This window comes from Protobothrops mucrosquamatus, unplaced genomic scaffold, assembly GCF_001527695.2.
Source record: "Protobothrops mucrosquamatus isolate PMUCROS unplaced genomic scaffold, P.Mucros_1.0 scaffold3884, whole genome shotgun sequence".
NCBI lineage: Eukaryota > Metazoa > Chordata > Lepidosauria > Squamata > Viperidae > Protobothrops > Protobothrops mucrosquamatus.
Window position 1 is genome coordinate 5,854 of NW_015389833.1, and position 13,678 is coordinate 19,531.

Below are 13,678 nucleotides of genomic sequence, written 5' to 3' on the forward strand. Positions count from 1 at the left end.
ACTAACCTGAGCACAACAAAGCCCCCACCCAAACAGAACACTCCCCCATCCAATCAGAGCACAGCCAACCCCCCATCCAATCAGAGCACAGCCAAGCTCCTTAGCCAATCAGAACACACCTCCACCCAATCAGAACACAGCCAAGCTCCCACCCAATCAGCTCAAACCCCACTGGCAGTTAAAAGGAAGAAACAGCTGCAATCACACACACTATTCCCAGAAGCAGGAAGCTGAAGACACCAGCCTGAAGATGACGAATGTGACTTCGTCGAAACGTGTGCCGGCGTCCATGTAATTTTAAATTCTTTCAAGCCCCATCTTGGATCACAGTAAAATGACTTCCACTGAGCTGAAGTTTATAACTAAGCTGGCTTTCCAACAGATCTTGCCATTTATCTTTGCCTCCAGAAGGAAAGTCAAATTACTTAAAGGACTTTTGTATGTTTTATAATGGGATTTAAAAATCTTGATTGACTGAAAAAAGGATGCAGGGTTGAAACTCTGGCAAAATGTGCTCAAGCATATCAAACCATCACTGGGTCAAAATACCAGGGAAGAATGTCTCCAAGGTAAAATTAAAAACCTTTCAACTGATACAAGATAAATAATTGCTCTAATTCTGCTGTTATAAATTAAGGTGTTTTTTTTTTTAAAGCAAGCCTTTGTATTCTGCTGCATAATTTAATGCTATTTGGATTTTAAACGTTGTTAAGAAAATGCATCTTTTATATTTGGACTTTTTAATTATTTTCAGAGTTGCATTATTTTTGTTGTTGCTGCTCCTGCTGTTATGCCCAAGCCCTTGCAGTCCTTAGCAGAAGTATGGCATAAATCTAAAACAGCAAGCAAGAATATTCTGGAGTGGAAAGGCATAAATGTCTGAATTCGTTTCCATTAAAATATTTCAAATTTAAACTTAGATCAAAAACAACTGCCTGGTAGAAATTGCCATTTTGTTCTCAATTATATGGAATTTAGACTATTGATGTCACTTACCTTGCTATGACATGTAATACATCATAAATAATGTGATTCATAAATTTCCTAGAACCTTCTGCCCACAGTTTAAGACCTTAATTTCACCATAATTGCTCTTTCACTGCTTTCTGAAAATTATTCATATTGACGAAGTAAATAGATTCAATTTCATTTGTAAATGAAAGCTTTCCCACAGATTGGCAATAGCAAACACTTGAATCTGTGGCAAAAACATAAGCAGAGTTATAGACCCAGATTATTCATTTAAGGTTCAACTTCAACGTTTAATTGGACTGTTTTACTTCAGATATTAAGCAAATTATTATTTCTATTTGTTTCAGGATGAATTGGAAAAGGGGGGGCAGAAGTTTGATTATACAACAAAATGGGAAGAAACCAATTTATCATATTTGTCACTTACTTGGGGATAATGAAGGCTGGGGGCTCGGCAGCTCATCCCTGCCCTTCCCAGCAGCTAAACAGAGCTTTAATAGTTGCTTATTGGTAGATAGTATTTTCTTTTTCCCTCCCTCACTTCTTTCAAAGTTGAGGTTCAGACTTATTATGTCCCCAAATTGGAGAAAGTTGATGTTAACACAAACCCCATCCTATTCTTTTCGACAGAATTAGCACAACCTTATCCATCCTATGGTATATCCACTTCACCCCCAGAAATAGCTCGTTGACTGAGATGGACCTGGAATGGGTAACATGGAAGAATAGCTAGCTCCAAATCTCAGTATTTTCTACTAGTAAATGTTTCCTCCAGACTGTAAAAACTCTTGAAATTGGCTCAACACACTCTCCATCTATTTCAGTAGGACTCTTCTAAATTTAAGTCTGGCTCCAGTTCTGTTTCTAGCAAACATAGATTTTTAAAATAGACATTTTTTTAAAAAGCAGATTTTATGTTTGTGCACTACACGACTCCTTGCCACAGCACACTGTTGAGGAAAACAATCTTCTCATTAAAGGAAGGTATTTTTTCCCAGAGATCGGATCTTTGGGGAAAAGGCTGCACACTGTGGGTAAAGACTTAATAGTGGTACCTTGGTACTCAGCTGCTTTGAAACTCATCAAATTTGGTACTTAACACATTTCGATGTGAAAAATTTGTCCCAGTGCTCATTTGTTTGGTACTCCATGCACAAATTAGAACTTGGAGTCAGCTGCCTTGTGACTCACTACGTTTTCTCTTATGGGAAAAATTTGTTTGGTACTCGTTTTTGGCACTCATTGTGCCTCCCAGAACCAATTAACAATGAGTACCGAGGTACCACCGTATTCCTCAGCATCTCCAGATAGAGATGAAAAAGACTCTTGTCCAAACTCTGTAAAGTTACTGCTGAGCAGCTTTCCAGACTTGCCACCATCCAGATATTCAGGCTGCAATTCTTAAAATCCCAACACTTCCAGGAAGCATTATGCTGGAGAAGGTTGACCAAGTTTATAGAATGGAACAAAATGGACCCTTTGCCAGTCTTCTATCCTCGAGAAGCTACAATTTAAGAAAAGCCAAGCTTTCACAGTACAACATGTGACACCTCCACTGAGTGCGAAGTGGTACAGCCATCATGTCGTGGAACACATAAAGCACACGAAAAATAAGAGAGGAAAAACTCAAGATGAGACAGTAGACCCAGAAGCCAAACATGTGCTATGTAGGAAAAACAAAACGAAGAAAGGATTATGGCCATAGAATCTTTATTCAAACAGAAACACATACATACATACATACATACATACATACATACATACGCACGCATGCACGTGGGGAAAAAGAAAACAAAACAAAATGGCATGACGCAGACAACGTGAAAGGCCACTCCTCTCCTTTGTGATTTTAAGAGCTTCAAGAAATATTGCCACTTATATTGAAGGATGAGAGAAGAGGGAGACAAGAGGGGTACGAATCTGACCATCTGCAAGTACAGAGGGCGGAAGGGGTGTGTGTGTTTACTTCTTATACAAGAATATTTCCCAACACAACTTCTCGTCCTACGCCAGATGGTCAGACACTGACCTCTGCATAACCACACTGACCTGGTTTTCAATCTTTGTCTTGCTTCCTTCCTCCCATCAAGACAACAGGCTGACATTAAATCCCCCTCCATTTTTTGGTTGAGTTTTGCCATGCTCTTGCCCAACTTGGTAGATAGGGGGCAAAGATGGCAGAGTGATTGTGGTTGCTTGGTTGCTTTCAAAAGAATTATACAGAAAAGTCCAGATCAGAGGAGGGAGAAAAAAACCCATGTAATTGTGGGATTGGGGGTGGGTGGAATAATTCTGTTTTCTAGGAGTCACATGAGAGAATTATAATTGAGTGGGGTAAGGACTGTAAATGGAGACCCTTGATTGTCAAAAAAAAATGGTGGCGTAATGAGGACACTTTGGAGCAAATCTTACAGGAAGGAGAGCCTGCAATTCAGGTCTACAAGGGCAGTTTGAGTCTTGCGTATTACAAATTGTAGTATTCTCAGAAGGAACTCAAGAAATGGCAGCAGAGTTTTTCAAGAGTCAAAAAACTGCACCCACACAACTCGGAACTTTCTTTTTTTTTTCTTAGTGGGGGAGGAAGAAGAGGAAATTTAAATTACATTTTGGGAATATGCTGTAGATATATAAGAAAACTCCTGTAATATGGATTCTGGTGGGGAGTTATGTTAGGCAATTGCTGCAGTGTGGACACAGAGTAGGCCAACATTCAAAGATTAAGGCTTATCTGTTACAGCATGGCTGGTGATTTATCCACAACACTGACATGAGAGGAAAAAAACTGTCAATAGGAAAACAAAGCAGTGATACAGAATTCCCTGCTATGCCTCTTAAAAAATGAATGGCTTCTCCAAGGACAGCTTTGGCTTAGGCTGACACCTAAACTGTAGATTCCCTCACTTCTTAACTGAAAGGAAGTGATGATAGAATCTAGCAGTTTCTAATTCTAGCAATGCAGCTGGTGCTTGGGCCTGTGAGAAAGATCTCCTCTTTCACAGGTTATAAAATGGTGTTTAAACACCATAGGAAAAAATGGCTAGAAAGGGCAGAATCCAATGGGAAGAGAATGAGAAGAGACCTGACAACCAAGTGAGTGGTGACTGTGCACTCGGAGGGGATGGAATAAGAATCAAGATGAAAACTTGTAGAGGTGTCAATCCAGGATTCACATTGGTATATACCAAATACTAATAAAGAGGTTTAGTCTTACTGAACAAATTGGTGGAAGATTCCAAATTAACCATGGGCAGTTCTAGCAATGTGTTGCTAATATTGTTTGGCCAACAGATCAGAAAAGCCTTTTCTGCTTTTTCATGTGGACTACCCAGTAAGTTCTCTTGAGGGGATTAGCTAAAAAGTCATGGGGGGGCCAGTGGATCCGGCACTTGATAAAATGCAAAACAGGGTTCCATCCCAGCAGGAAAAAGAGACTGTGCATCTCACAAATTCCATCTCACATGCTGCTGTCCTAACCTTTACAGTTAGCAAAGCCCATTATGCCTGTTTGAAGCAAGCCCATTTTAACCATCCTGTGTGATGCTTCTAGTAGTCACGCCTACCTCCCCATGGATCAAACGTGTAGATGGAGGGAGGGAAGAAGTGTGCTTGCAAGTGGGACATTCCATGGTCATGAGAAAGGGAGTTGCTTGATGGGTTTGCTCCCCGCCCACCTGGCACTTCCCCCCCATCAGAAGACTTCTGATATGATTCAAGCATCAATTTTAATTGCATCAAAGACAGGTTTACTCAATGCAGCAGTGTGTATGAATGCATATTGAGGAAAGGGAATGCAGTGGGAGAGGCCTTGTGCCAAAGGTTGCTGCCCCTTGCCAGAGTAAGGGGGGGGGGAGAAACACCTTTGCTGGGATTCCCAAACGATGTGCCAGAAGGGGGATGATGTTGCGACCCTCCTACACACATCCATTTCTCTCACAGGTGCTTGTTGGAACCAGACTCTTCAGTGATTGCTTAGGGGGGAGGGGAGAGAGGGCTGGGACCTTTCGTTGCCCCTTGCTGCTTTCTCTTCTGCCCCCCCGCCTGCCCATAGGGGTGAAGGCATCGGAAGGACTGGGGACAGTCCCTGGCAAAATAGACCGATTGAGCAAGCAGCCGTGGTTCTTTCCCAGTGACGAGACCCACTGAGTGCCTTTATCTGGGGAGGAACAGAAAGAGAGAATGGTTAGCTTTTTTGCCTCTTGTTTCATAGAATGTCATGCAGGTGTCGGGCCAACAAAATGGGAGAGCGTGACATAATCCAAACATTTTGCATCTGAATGTCAACTTGCATTCTCCAAAATAAGCTTCTAGCTCTAGTAACGTCAGCATCTTTTTGTAAAGCAAGCAGCCCCTGGGTGCAGACAAGATGAGTGAACTAAGAGGACTGCCAATCAACACAAAAGATGGCCAACATCATGCAAGGTTGGAAAATAGAATCAAATGGCATGTAGAGCATTTTGCTTCAATTATTAGAAAGTAAGATAAAGAGTTATGTAGGGCAATGGAAATCCCATCCTGAATAATGGAGTCTTCATGGAGTTTTCCTCTTTGACTTCAAAGACTCTACTAAGTGTGCCAACCTATGTAATTCCCAATTGTTCTTTATAACCTTTAATGGCTACGTTTTTTTCCTTTTAAAGTCAAGTTAACGAACTACTAAGAAAGACACTTAAACTGAAAGTAGTTTCTCTAACAACATGGAAGCTGTAAAACACTGCATAGGTAGTCCTCAATTAGACCATTCATGTAGCAACTGTTTGAAGTTATGATAGTGCCAAAAAAGTGACTTACAATCAGTCCTTGTACTAATGACTGTCACACCATTCCAGGTGTGATCACCATTTGTAATCTTTCCAGCTAGCTTCTGACAAGCAAAGTCAATGAGGGAAGCCAGATTCACTTAACAACTGGGGCAAAAAAGGTTATAAAATTGGGTACTGTCATGTAATAATAGTAGTAATTTTATAACTAAGCAATAGTGCTTAGTGACATAGGTTCTCATCCCAATTGTGGGCGTACGTTGAGGACTACACAACTATACACAGTTGTGGAGGCAAGTCATAAAAGAACTATAATGACCAGGAAGGGAATATGTCTCTAACAGATTAAAAAAATCTTAATTTTGTTAATTATTATTTTAAGAAAAATATAAACAAATGAAGAGAACCATAACATTTTGGTCATGAAGAGATCCAAAGCTTTCGAAGCAGCATCCAATGAAATAATTTGCAGTGGGATTTTAAAAGACAGAAAGAAAAGCATTTGTTACCACAGGTAGTTTTTTTAAAGGAAAATGGAAATTACTAGTTTTACTGATAGTAAAACACTGCTAGGAAAGAAATGCCGCTAAAAATTACCTATCTCAATTATATAAAAATGTGTTTATCCTCCTCAGAGACAACTTTTTATGACTAAATTATTTTCTGACCAAATAGCAATGATACAATCTCCAGAAGAAAAAAAAAAGTTGGGAATGTCACTATGAGATGATACTAGACACAATTTTTCAGGCTAATAGTAAGGGCTCTTGTTATATATTGGTCATTTCCCCCCCAAATGTCAATATTTGCATGCTTATGTTGGTACTGAATAATACTTTTGTATGCATTCCTTTGTAATACTATTGCTTTATGTTTGTCAAAACAAAAACCATCGGTTGCAGTTGTGTCCAATGGATTAACTTTATTTTTTTAAAAAAAGGTGCTACTGCTGAGAAAATCCTATTTTCATCATTCTGCAGAACTATCAGGTTTGAGACTCTGGCTCCACTTATGTGATTCTGCAACTCATTGTGACATAATTAGAGACTGCTCTCTCTAATCCTCCTAGTTTTGCATTTCCCAATGTGATTGCAGTGCTTCTGCAAGTGACTGGGAATACGATACTAAGAGCTTTGTATTTTTCAATTTCTTTATCCATTCACTGATCTGAGATGCAATGTGCAATGAATATTTCATGCAGAAAATTCTGTTCAGATGTCCCAGAATTTGTTGATTATAGGGCAGCGGTTCTCAACCTGTGGGTCGCAACCCTTTTGGGGGTTGAACGGCCCTTTCACAGGGGTCGCCTAAGACCATCGGAAAACACATATTACCGATGGTCTTAGGAACCGAGACACCGCTCCGCATCTGTCTCCGCATGGCCTCCTCTGCCATTTGCAGAGAGAGAGACAGAGAGGCACTTTCGCTTCCCTTCTCTCTCTCTCTCTCTCTCAGGCGGACTTACCTCCTGAAGGGCTCCTGATTGGCCCTGCGCCCGGGTGCCCCACCCCCTGGGAGAAGCGCGGCCAGGGCCTCGTGGCCTTGGAGCCGCCCGGGGAAGCCCCGGGATCCCTGCTGGGAACGGCCCACTGGAGGCTCCGCTGAGCGGGCCAGCCCTCCCGCAAGCCGCGGCCCAAGGGAGACCAGCCCCTGCGATCCCCAGCCAGCCCGACCATTGGACCCGCTGGCCAGGAAGGCGCGCTGGAGTCCAGGCTGCCGGGAAGGAAGGAGGAGATTCAGCAAAGGTAGGAGAGGAGAGCCGCCTCCTGGGGCCCAGCGCTGGCGGCGGCTTCCTTGCCCTCCTCTTCCTCCTCCCTGTCGTGATTCCGTGCCAGCCTGTGTTCCCAACAGCTGAGTTGGAGGAATCTGAGGAGGAGGTGGAGGAGGCATTTGAAGGGCCATCAGGGTCAGAGGGAGGCTCTGATGAATTACAGGACTCACGGCTTGATGAAGAGCCTGGGCCCTCCAGTCGTGTTCCTGATGAAGCTCAGCTGTGTGAGGGGACTGAGTCAGACTCAGACGACGCACACCTGATGGACTTGCTAATTGATGCTCGCGCACGCAGACAATTAGCAAGAGTAAATCAACAGCAGTCAATGGGACAACTCCAGAGAAAACGGAGAAGGCACTGAGAGGCAACGCCTTGGAACTGCTGTATAAAAAGAAGAGGTGTGGGCGGTGCTGGTTGCTGAAGGCAACCGTTTGTAAGAACTTCCAGGGATCATGGTCTGTTTGTTTTACCGATGAATGTTTTGTTTAAACTCCTGCTCTGTCTGATTTTTTAACCAATTATCTGTTGGAAAAGTATTCTGTTGTTTTTGTTTTTGAGCAAACGTATCAGGACTGTTTTTGTAATAAAAAGGGGTTGGTTTTCCCAGCCTACTGTTAAAGAGGGGTTTGTTTTTGTGACGCAACAAAGACGGACGTAGGCTGGGACAGAACACTCCCCTTCTTCCTCCTACTGCCCCTAAGGTGGCTCGGGCGGGCGCCAGGGCAAAAGGGGTGCCTGGGGGGAGCAGCCGGGCTGGCAGAGGGGCTGGCAGGGGCCACGTGGCACCAGCCCCCACCGTGGCTCCATCGGCCGGGCAGCGCGGAGTCCCAGCTGGGGCGGCGGCGGCGGTTTTCTCGCCCTTCTCCTCTCCTTCTTCCTCCTGCTGCCCCCAAGGCGGCTCGGGCGGGCGCCGGGAGGAAGAGGGGTGCCTGGGGGGGAGCAGCCGGGCTGGCGGAGGGGCTGGTGGGCCGCGCGGCACCAGCCCCCACCGCGGCTCCATCAGATGGGCGGAGGGCGAGGCCGGGCAGCGCGGAGTGCTGGCTGGGGCGGCGGCAGCGGTTTTCTCGCCCTTCTCCTCTCCTTCCTCCTGCTTCCCCCAAGGCGGCTCGGGCGGGCGCCGGGAGGAAGAGGGGTGCCTGGGGGGGAGCAGTCGGGTTGGCGGAGGGGCTGGCGGGCCGCGCTGCTCCAACCCCCATCGCGGCTCCATCGATGGACGGATGAGGCTGGGCAGCGCGGAGTCCCGGCGGGGCGGGGGTGGCGGGGACCCCCGACGACGCAGCAGTGGCCGCCGCCAGAGCCACTGCCTCCCGTCCTGCTCCCCCTCCCCGCTCGTTCATCTGAGGACGCGGCAGAGGCCGGGCCGGGGGCGGCAGGGACCCCCGACGATGCTGCCGTAAGAGAGAGAGAGAAAGAGAGAGAGGAAAGAGAAACAGAGGAAAAGAGAGAGAAAGAGAGAGAGGAAACAGAGAAAGAGAAAGGGAGGAAACAGAGAAAGAGAGAGAGAAAGAGAGAGAGGAAAGAGAAAGAGAGGAAAGAGAAAAAGAGAGAAAGAGAGAGAGGAAAAAGAGAAACGGAGAAAGAGAAAAAGAGGAAAGAGGGAAAGAGAGAGGAAAGAGGGAGAGGAGAGGAAAGAGAGAAAGAGAAGAGAGAGAGAGAGGAAAGAAAGAGGAAAGAGAAAGAGAGAAGAAAGAGGAAAGAGAGAAAGAGGAAAAGAGAGAGGAAAGAGAAAAAGAGGGAGGAAAGAGAGAAAGAGGAAAGAGAGAGAAGAGAAGAAAGAGAAAGAGAGGAAAGAAAGAGAGGAAAAAGAGAAAGAGAGAGGAAAGAGAGAAAGAGAAAGAGGAAAGAGAAGAGATAGAGGAAAGAGAAAGAGAGGAAAGAGAGAGGAAAGAGAGAAAGAGAGAGAGAAAGAGGGAGAGGAATGGTGCTTTTCCAACCAGGCTGGGCGGAGCCGGCAGAGCGGCCTTCCTGCCCCCCTCCCCAGCCAGCTGGATGGGGGGTTGGGGGTCACCACAACATGAAGTATTAAAGGGTCGCGGCATTAGGAAGGTTGAGAACCACTGTTATAGGGCATGTGAAAAGACTGCTTTTCTCCTCATCACTTGCCATCTGCTGCAGAACCAGCACTAAAATAGGCAGAATTTCTGTTTCAGAATTATTGTGGGGGTTTTTAAGCTTCAAAAGCAGAACAAGAAAATAAAAATAGTAGGACTAGGGGGAAGGGACAAGAAAGAGTTTGTGTCCACACTACAGTATTCTGTGATTGAAGACGTCCAGAAAACCTTGCCTGATAGCCTGTTTCCAACTACATCTAACTTCCACCCTTGCTGCTGTCTAATGAATAATCTGAGATTGCCTTCTTGCAACTATCAAATCCTTCTTCTGTGACTTACTAATCCCAACCCTCTACAATATTTTACCTGGCTGCCGATGGCTGCTGTTGCTCTATCTGTGGGTTGCTGTGCTCAGGTTGTGGAGTCTCTGTTGTCCCCTGATGTGGCTGGGTCTGGCTGGAATCAGAGGTAGATGGGGGAGGTTCTTTTGTGCTGTCGAAGGCGGCGGGGGAAGGCAGGGAAAGAAAGACTTATCTTAGCACTGTGACGTGGATTGCTTTTATATTCATAGTTCCAAACCATGATTATACAGTACAGTTTGTATTTATCCAAACAATGATTAAACAATAGAGAAGATCATGGATCTGCAGAAGGCACCCTAAAGAGAAGAAGCGACCATTTTTCTTATTTTAGTTTGGCTACAATTTCACATTTTAAATGTTTATTTTTCAAATCAGTCGCTCTCAAGTTGCCTATTCCCCAGCTCTTCATTTTGCCACGGTCATCGGTTCTGCTTTTCAGAGCTGTTTTCAGTCTTCCCTTTCTTCCTCTTTTTTCATCAGCAGGATTTCCTGCTGATTCCAAGTATTCCTCAAGTCTGACTCTGCTTAGGCTTTTGAGTTCAGCCAAGGTTAGTCAGGTGCTGCCCTCTAGTTGGGCCCTCTTCTTGTGTACCTGGCCATATCAGAAGGAGTTTTCATTATCGCTAGTGCATACTTGCAGACCAGATATTCATCTTTTAACAATCCCTCCGAAGAACACAGAGTCAGTGGCGTGACAGGTCACATTTCAGAATTTTACCTGGCTACTGTTGTCACGATAGAAGAGTTCGGTGGGTTCCCCTCTTCTGGAGGGCCTGTGTCTGGGGTGGGAGGATCCTGTGGAACACTAGAGACTGCTATAAAAGAGGGGGGGGAGACCAACCAATCAGATCTAGATATGGGGTGGGAAATACATGTTCTGTACAGAGGAAAATGACAGTTCTAGAGGGAAAGCTAAGACTTACCCAGCTACCATCTATCCCAAACCTTCGTTTCCACAGTGTTATTATTTCTGAGGCTTTAAGGACACAGTAACTGTCTGCCCAACCCCCACTTGCTTCCTCTCCTATTAATATGGTTAGCCCAGGGAAGGGGAGCCAGTGACTCTTCAAAAGTTATTGGGTTCCAATTACTGTCAGCTATAAAGATAGTGGATGCTGAATAGCAGTCCTGCATGGGGCATCCAGAACATCCAACATGGGGGGAACCAAGGATGATCTAAACTTGCAGTAATCACAGGTGGATGGACTGTAGGTTGAATATTCAAGGAAGCTTTTGGGAACACAAGGCAGGAGACTCCTCCCGGCCATGCTTGTGAACTCCACGGGGAAGTGACCATTCAAAGATGTAGGAGAAGAGGCAAGTGGGAGAGGTGAGAGAGGCAGGTAATACAGGCTTTGTGTAAAGGATCAGAATGGTGGACTTGAATAAAATAGGCTGAACTTCCTACCCAGATACAGAACCAACTGTGTTCCACAGGGGAGGCATGTTGTTCTTACAGCTTAACTAGCTTAACTAGCTGTTGCCTACAGACTCCCAAAGGCTCCATGGTCCCCAGATTAACCACCTCAAAAATCAAAGTTCTCACGTGGTCCTAGGAGTTTCTACAAAATGGATCCACTACTTTCAAACACTGTTCCTTTATTACTGAATAGATTTTATTTTAATAATAATAATAATAATAATAATAATAATAATAATAATAATAATAATAATAATAATAATAATAATAATAATAATAATAAAAAAAAGTTGGAAGGGACCTTGGAGGTCATCAAGTCCAACCCCCTGCTCAGGCAGGAAACCCTATATCATTTCGGACAAATGGCTGTCCAGTCTCTTCTTAAAAACTTCCAGTGTTGGAGCATTCACCGCTTCTGGAGGCAGGTTGTTCCACTGATTAATTGTTCTAACTGTCAGGAAGTTTCTCCTTAGTTCTAGGTTGCTTCTCTCCTTGATCAGTTTCCATCCGTTGCTTCTTGTCCTGCCTTCAGGTGCTTTGGAGAATAGCTTGACTCCCTCTTCTTTGTGGCAGCCCCTGAGATATTGGAACACTGCTATCATGTCCCCCCTCGTCCTTCTCTTCATTAAACTAGACANATCTTTTTTACATCGTGGTGACCAAAACTGGATGCAGTATTCCAAGTGTGGCCTTACCAAGGCATTGTAAAGTGGTATTAACACTTCACGTGATCTTGATTCTATCCCTCTGTTAATGCAGCCCAGCACTGTGTTGGCTTTTTTGGCAGCTGCAGCACACTGCTGGCTCATATTTAAGTGATTGTCCACTAGGACTCCAAGGTCCCTCTCACAGTTACTACTATTGAGCAAGGTACCCTATACTATACCTGTACATTTGGTTTTTCTTGCCTAAATGTAGAACCTTACTTTTTTCACCATTGAATTTCATTTTGTTAGATAGCGCCCAGTGTTCAAGTCTGTCCAGATCCTCCTGTATCTTAAGCCTGTCTTCTGGAGTCTTGGCTATTCCTGCCAGCCTGGTGTTGTTTGCAAATTTGATGAGTGGCATGTTGCTACTCCTTTATAGTATTTGTGGAGACCACTTTCAGAGGGGACAGACATCTGGCAGAGTTGAATATAAATAAATATGTGGGTCTGTATGTGTGCAGGAGTGAAAAGGAAAGAAGTGGTGGACCACAAAGTCTGGAAAAGGCCGAGATGGTCTTAGGGAAGACAAGACTACTGGCAAGGGCAAGATGACCCTCCTGTGGTAGCTGCTGGAATGGAAGGATGAACAAGGCAAAGAGGAAAGCGGAAGAAACAGTCCCCATGTTTTTGGGTCCGAGCCTTGACGGGGAAAAAAAGCTCCTTCTGACAGGCTGCTATATAGCAACTGTTCTGGATGCCACACTCCTCTGTACCATTGCCAGGAAGCAAGGATTCCACTCAGCACTGGGGAGTATCAGCCAGGAGGTACACAACCATTATGGTTGATAACACTTTTTATCAACATAATAGGAAATTATAGGAGACATTTTATATTAAGACATCGCCTCTGGGCTACCATACCTAGGACTTAGCAAATCTGATTCAGTTTCTATTATATGTGTATTATACTAATTACTGCATTAACTTGCAGAAATTACATGTGCAATTTTCATAAGAACACACAAAGAGCTGTGCTGAATGAGAGTATTTAATCCAGGATTCAGTTTTCACAGCCCTCAATGGAAGCCCACAAGTAAGCCATAGACCAGAAAATCAACTCTAGGAAAGCTAAAGCTACTTATATTGGGATCAATTATAACAACAAAATCTTGTGAGTCTGATTGTGCTGTACATCCCCCCTCTTTGTTGTATGTCAGTGAAATAGGGAGGCATCTACCTGAGCCACTTCTGATTGTTAACTTGCTGTTCTAGACTTAAAATTTGTTTCAGCCTAGATAATAGTTCCTGAATATTTCTGACAAAGTCATTTTCCTTATTCTCTACACATTTAAGATATAAGATAAGATAACCTTTATGGTCATTTTTTACTGTGAACAGACTGGCGCACATTAAAAATTCTGTTGTATATAGCTACCTATACACATACATAACGAGGTCCCACTCGTCATCTTCAGGCTGGGGTCTTCGGCTTCGTGCTTGTGTGAGCAAAGTGTGATCGGAGCTGCCGTCTCTCTATAAATACTGGTGGGGGTGGGTGGAGTGCTGGCTTAGTTGCTGTAGGTGGATTGGTTGGCTGTGTGGATTGGTTGGCTGTTATAAAACAATAACAGCCAACCAATCCACACAGCCAACCAATCCACCTACAGCAACTAAGCCAGCACTCCACCCACCCCCACC

At 44.4% G+C, this 13,678-nt stretch overlaps 1 protein-coding gene across 1 annotated transcript in view; it reads right to left on the reverse strand.

Annotated features, from left to right (window-relative positions):
* Positions 1–9,913: 9,913 nt before the first annotated feature.
* LOC107298328 (serine/threonine-protein phosphatase 6 regulatory subunit 1) overlaps positions 9,914–13,678 on the reverse strand; it is a 52,651-nt gene continuing 48,886 nt past the window's right edge. Inside the window, exons 20-21 of the mRNA XM_015827701.1 lie at positions 10,632–10,728; positions 9,914–10,043 (exon numbers count right to left, since the gene is read on the reverse strand). Of these exons, the coding sequence (XP_015683187.1) occupies positions 9,914–10,043; positions 10,632–10,728 (227 nt within the window). The remainder of the gene's footprint in view (positions 10,044–10,631; positions 10,729–13,678) is intronic.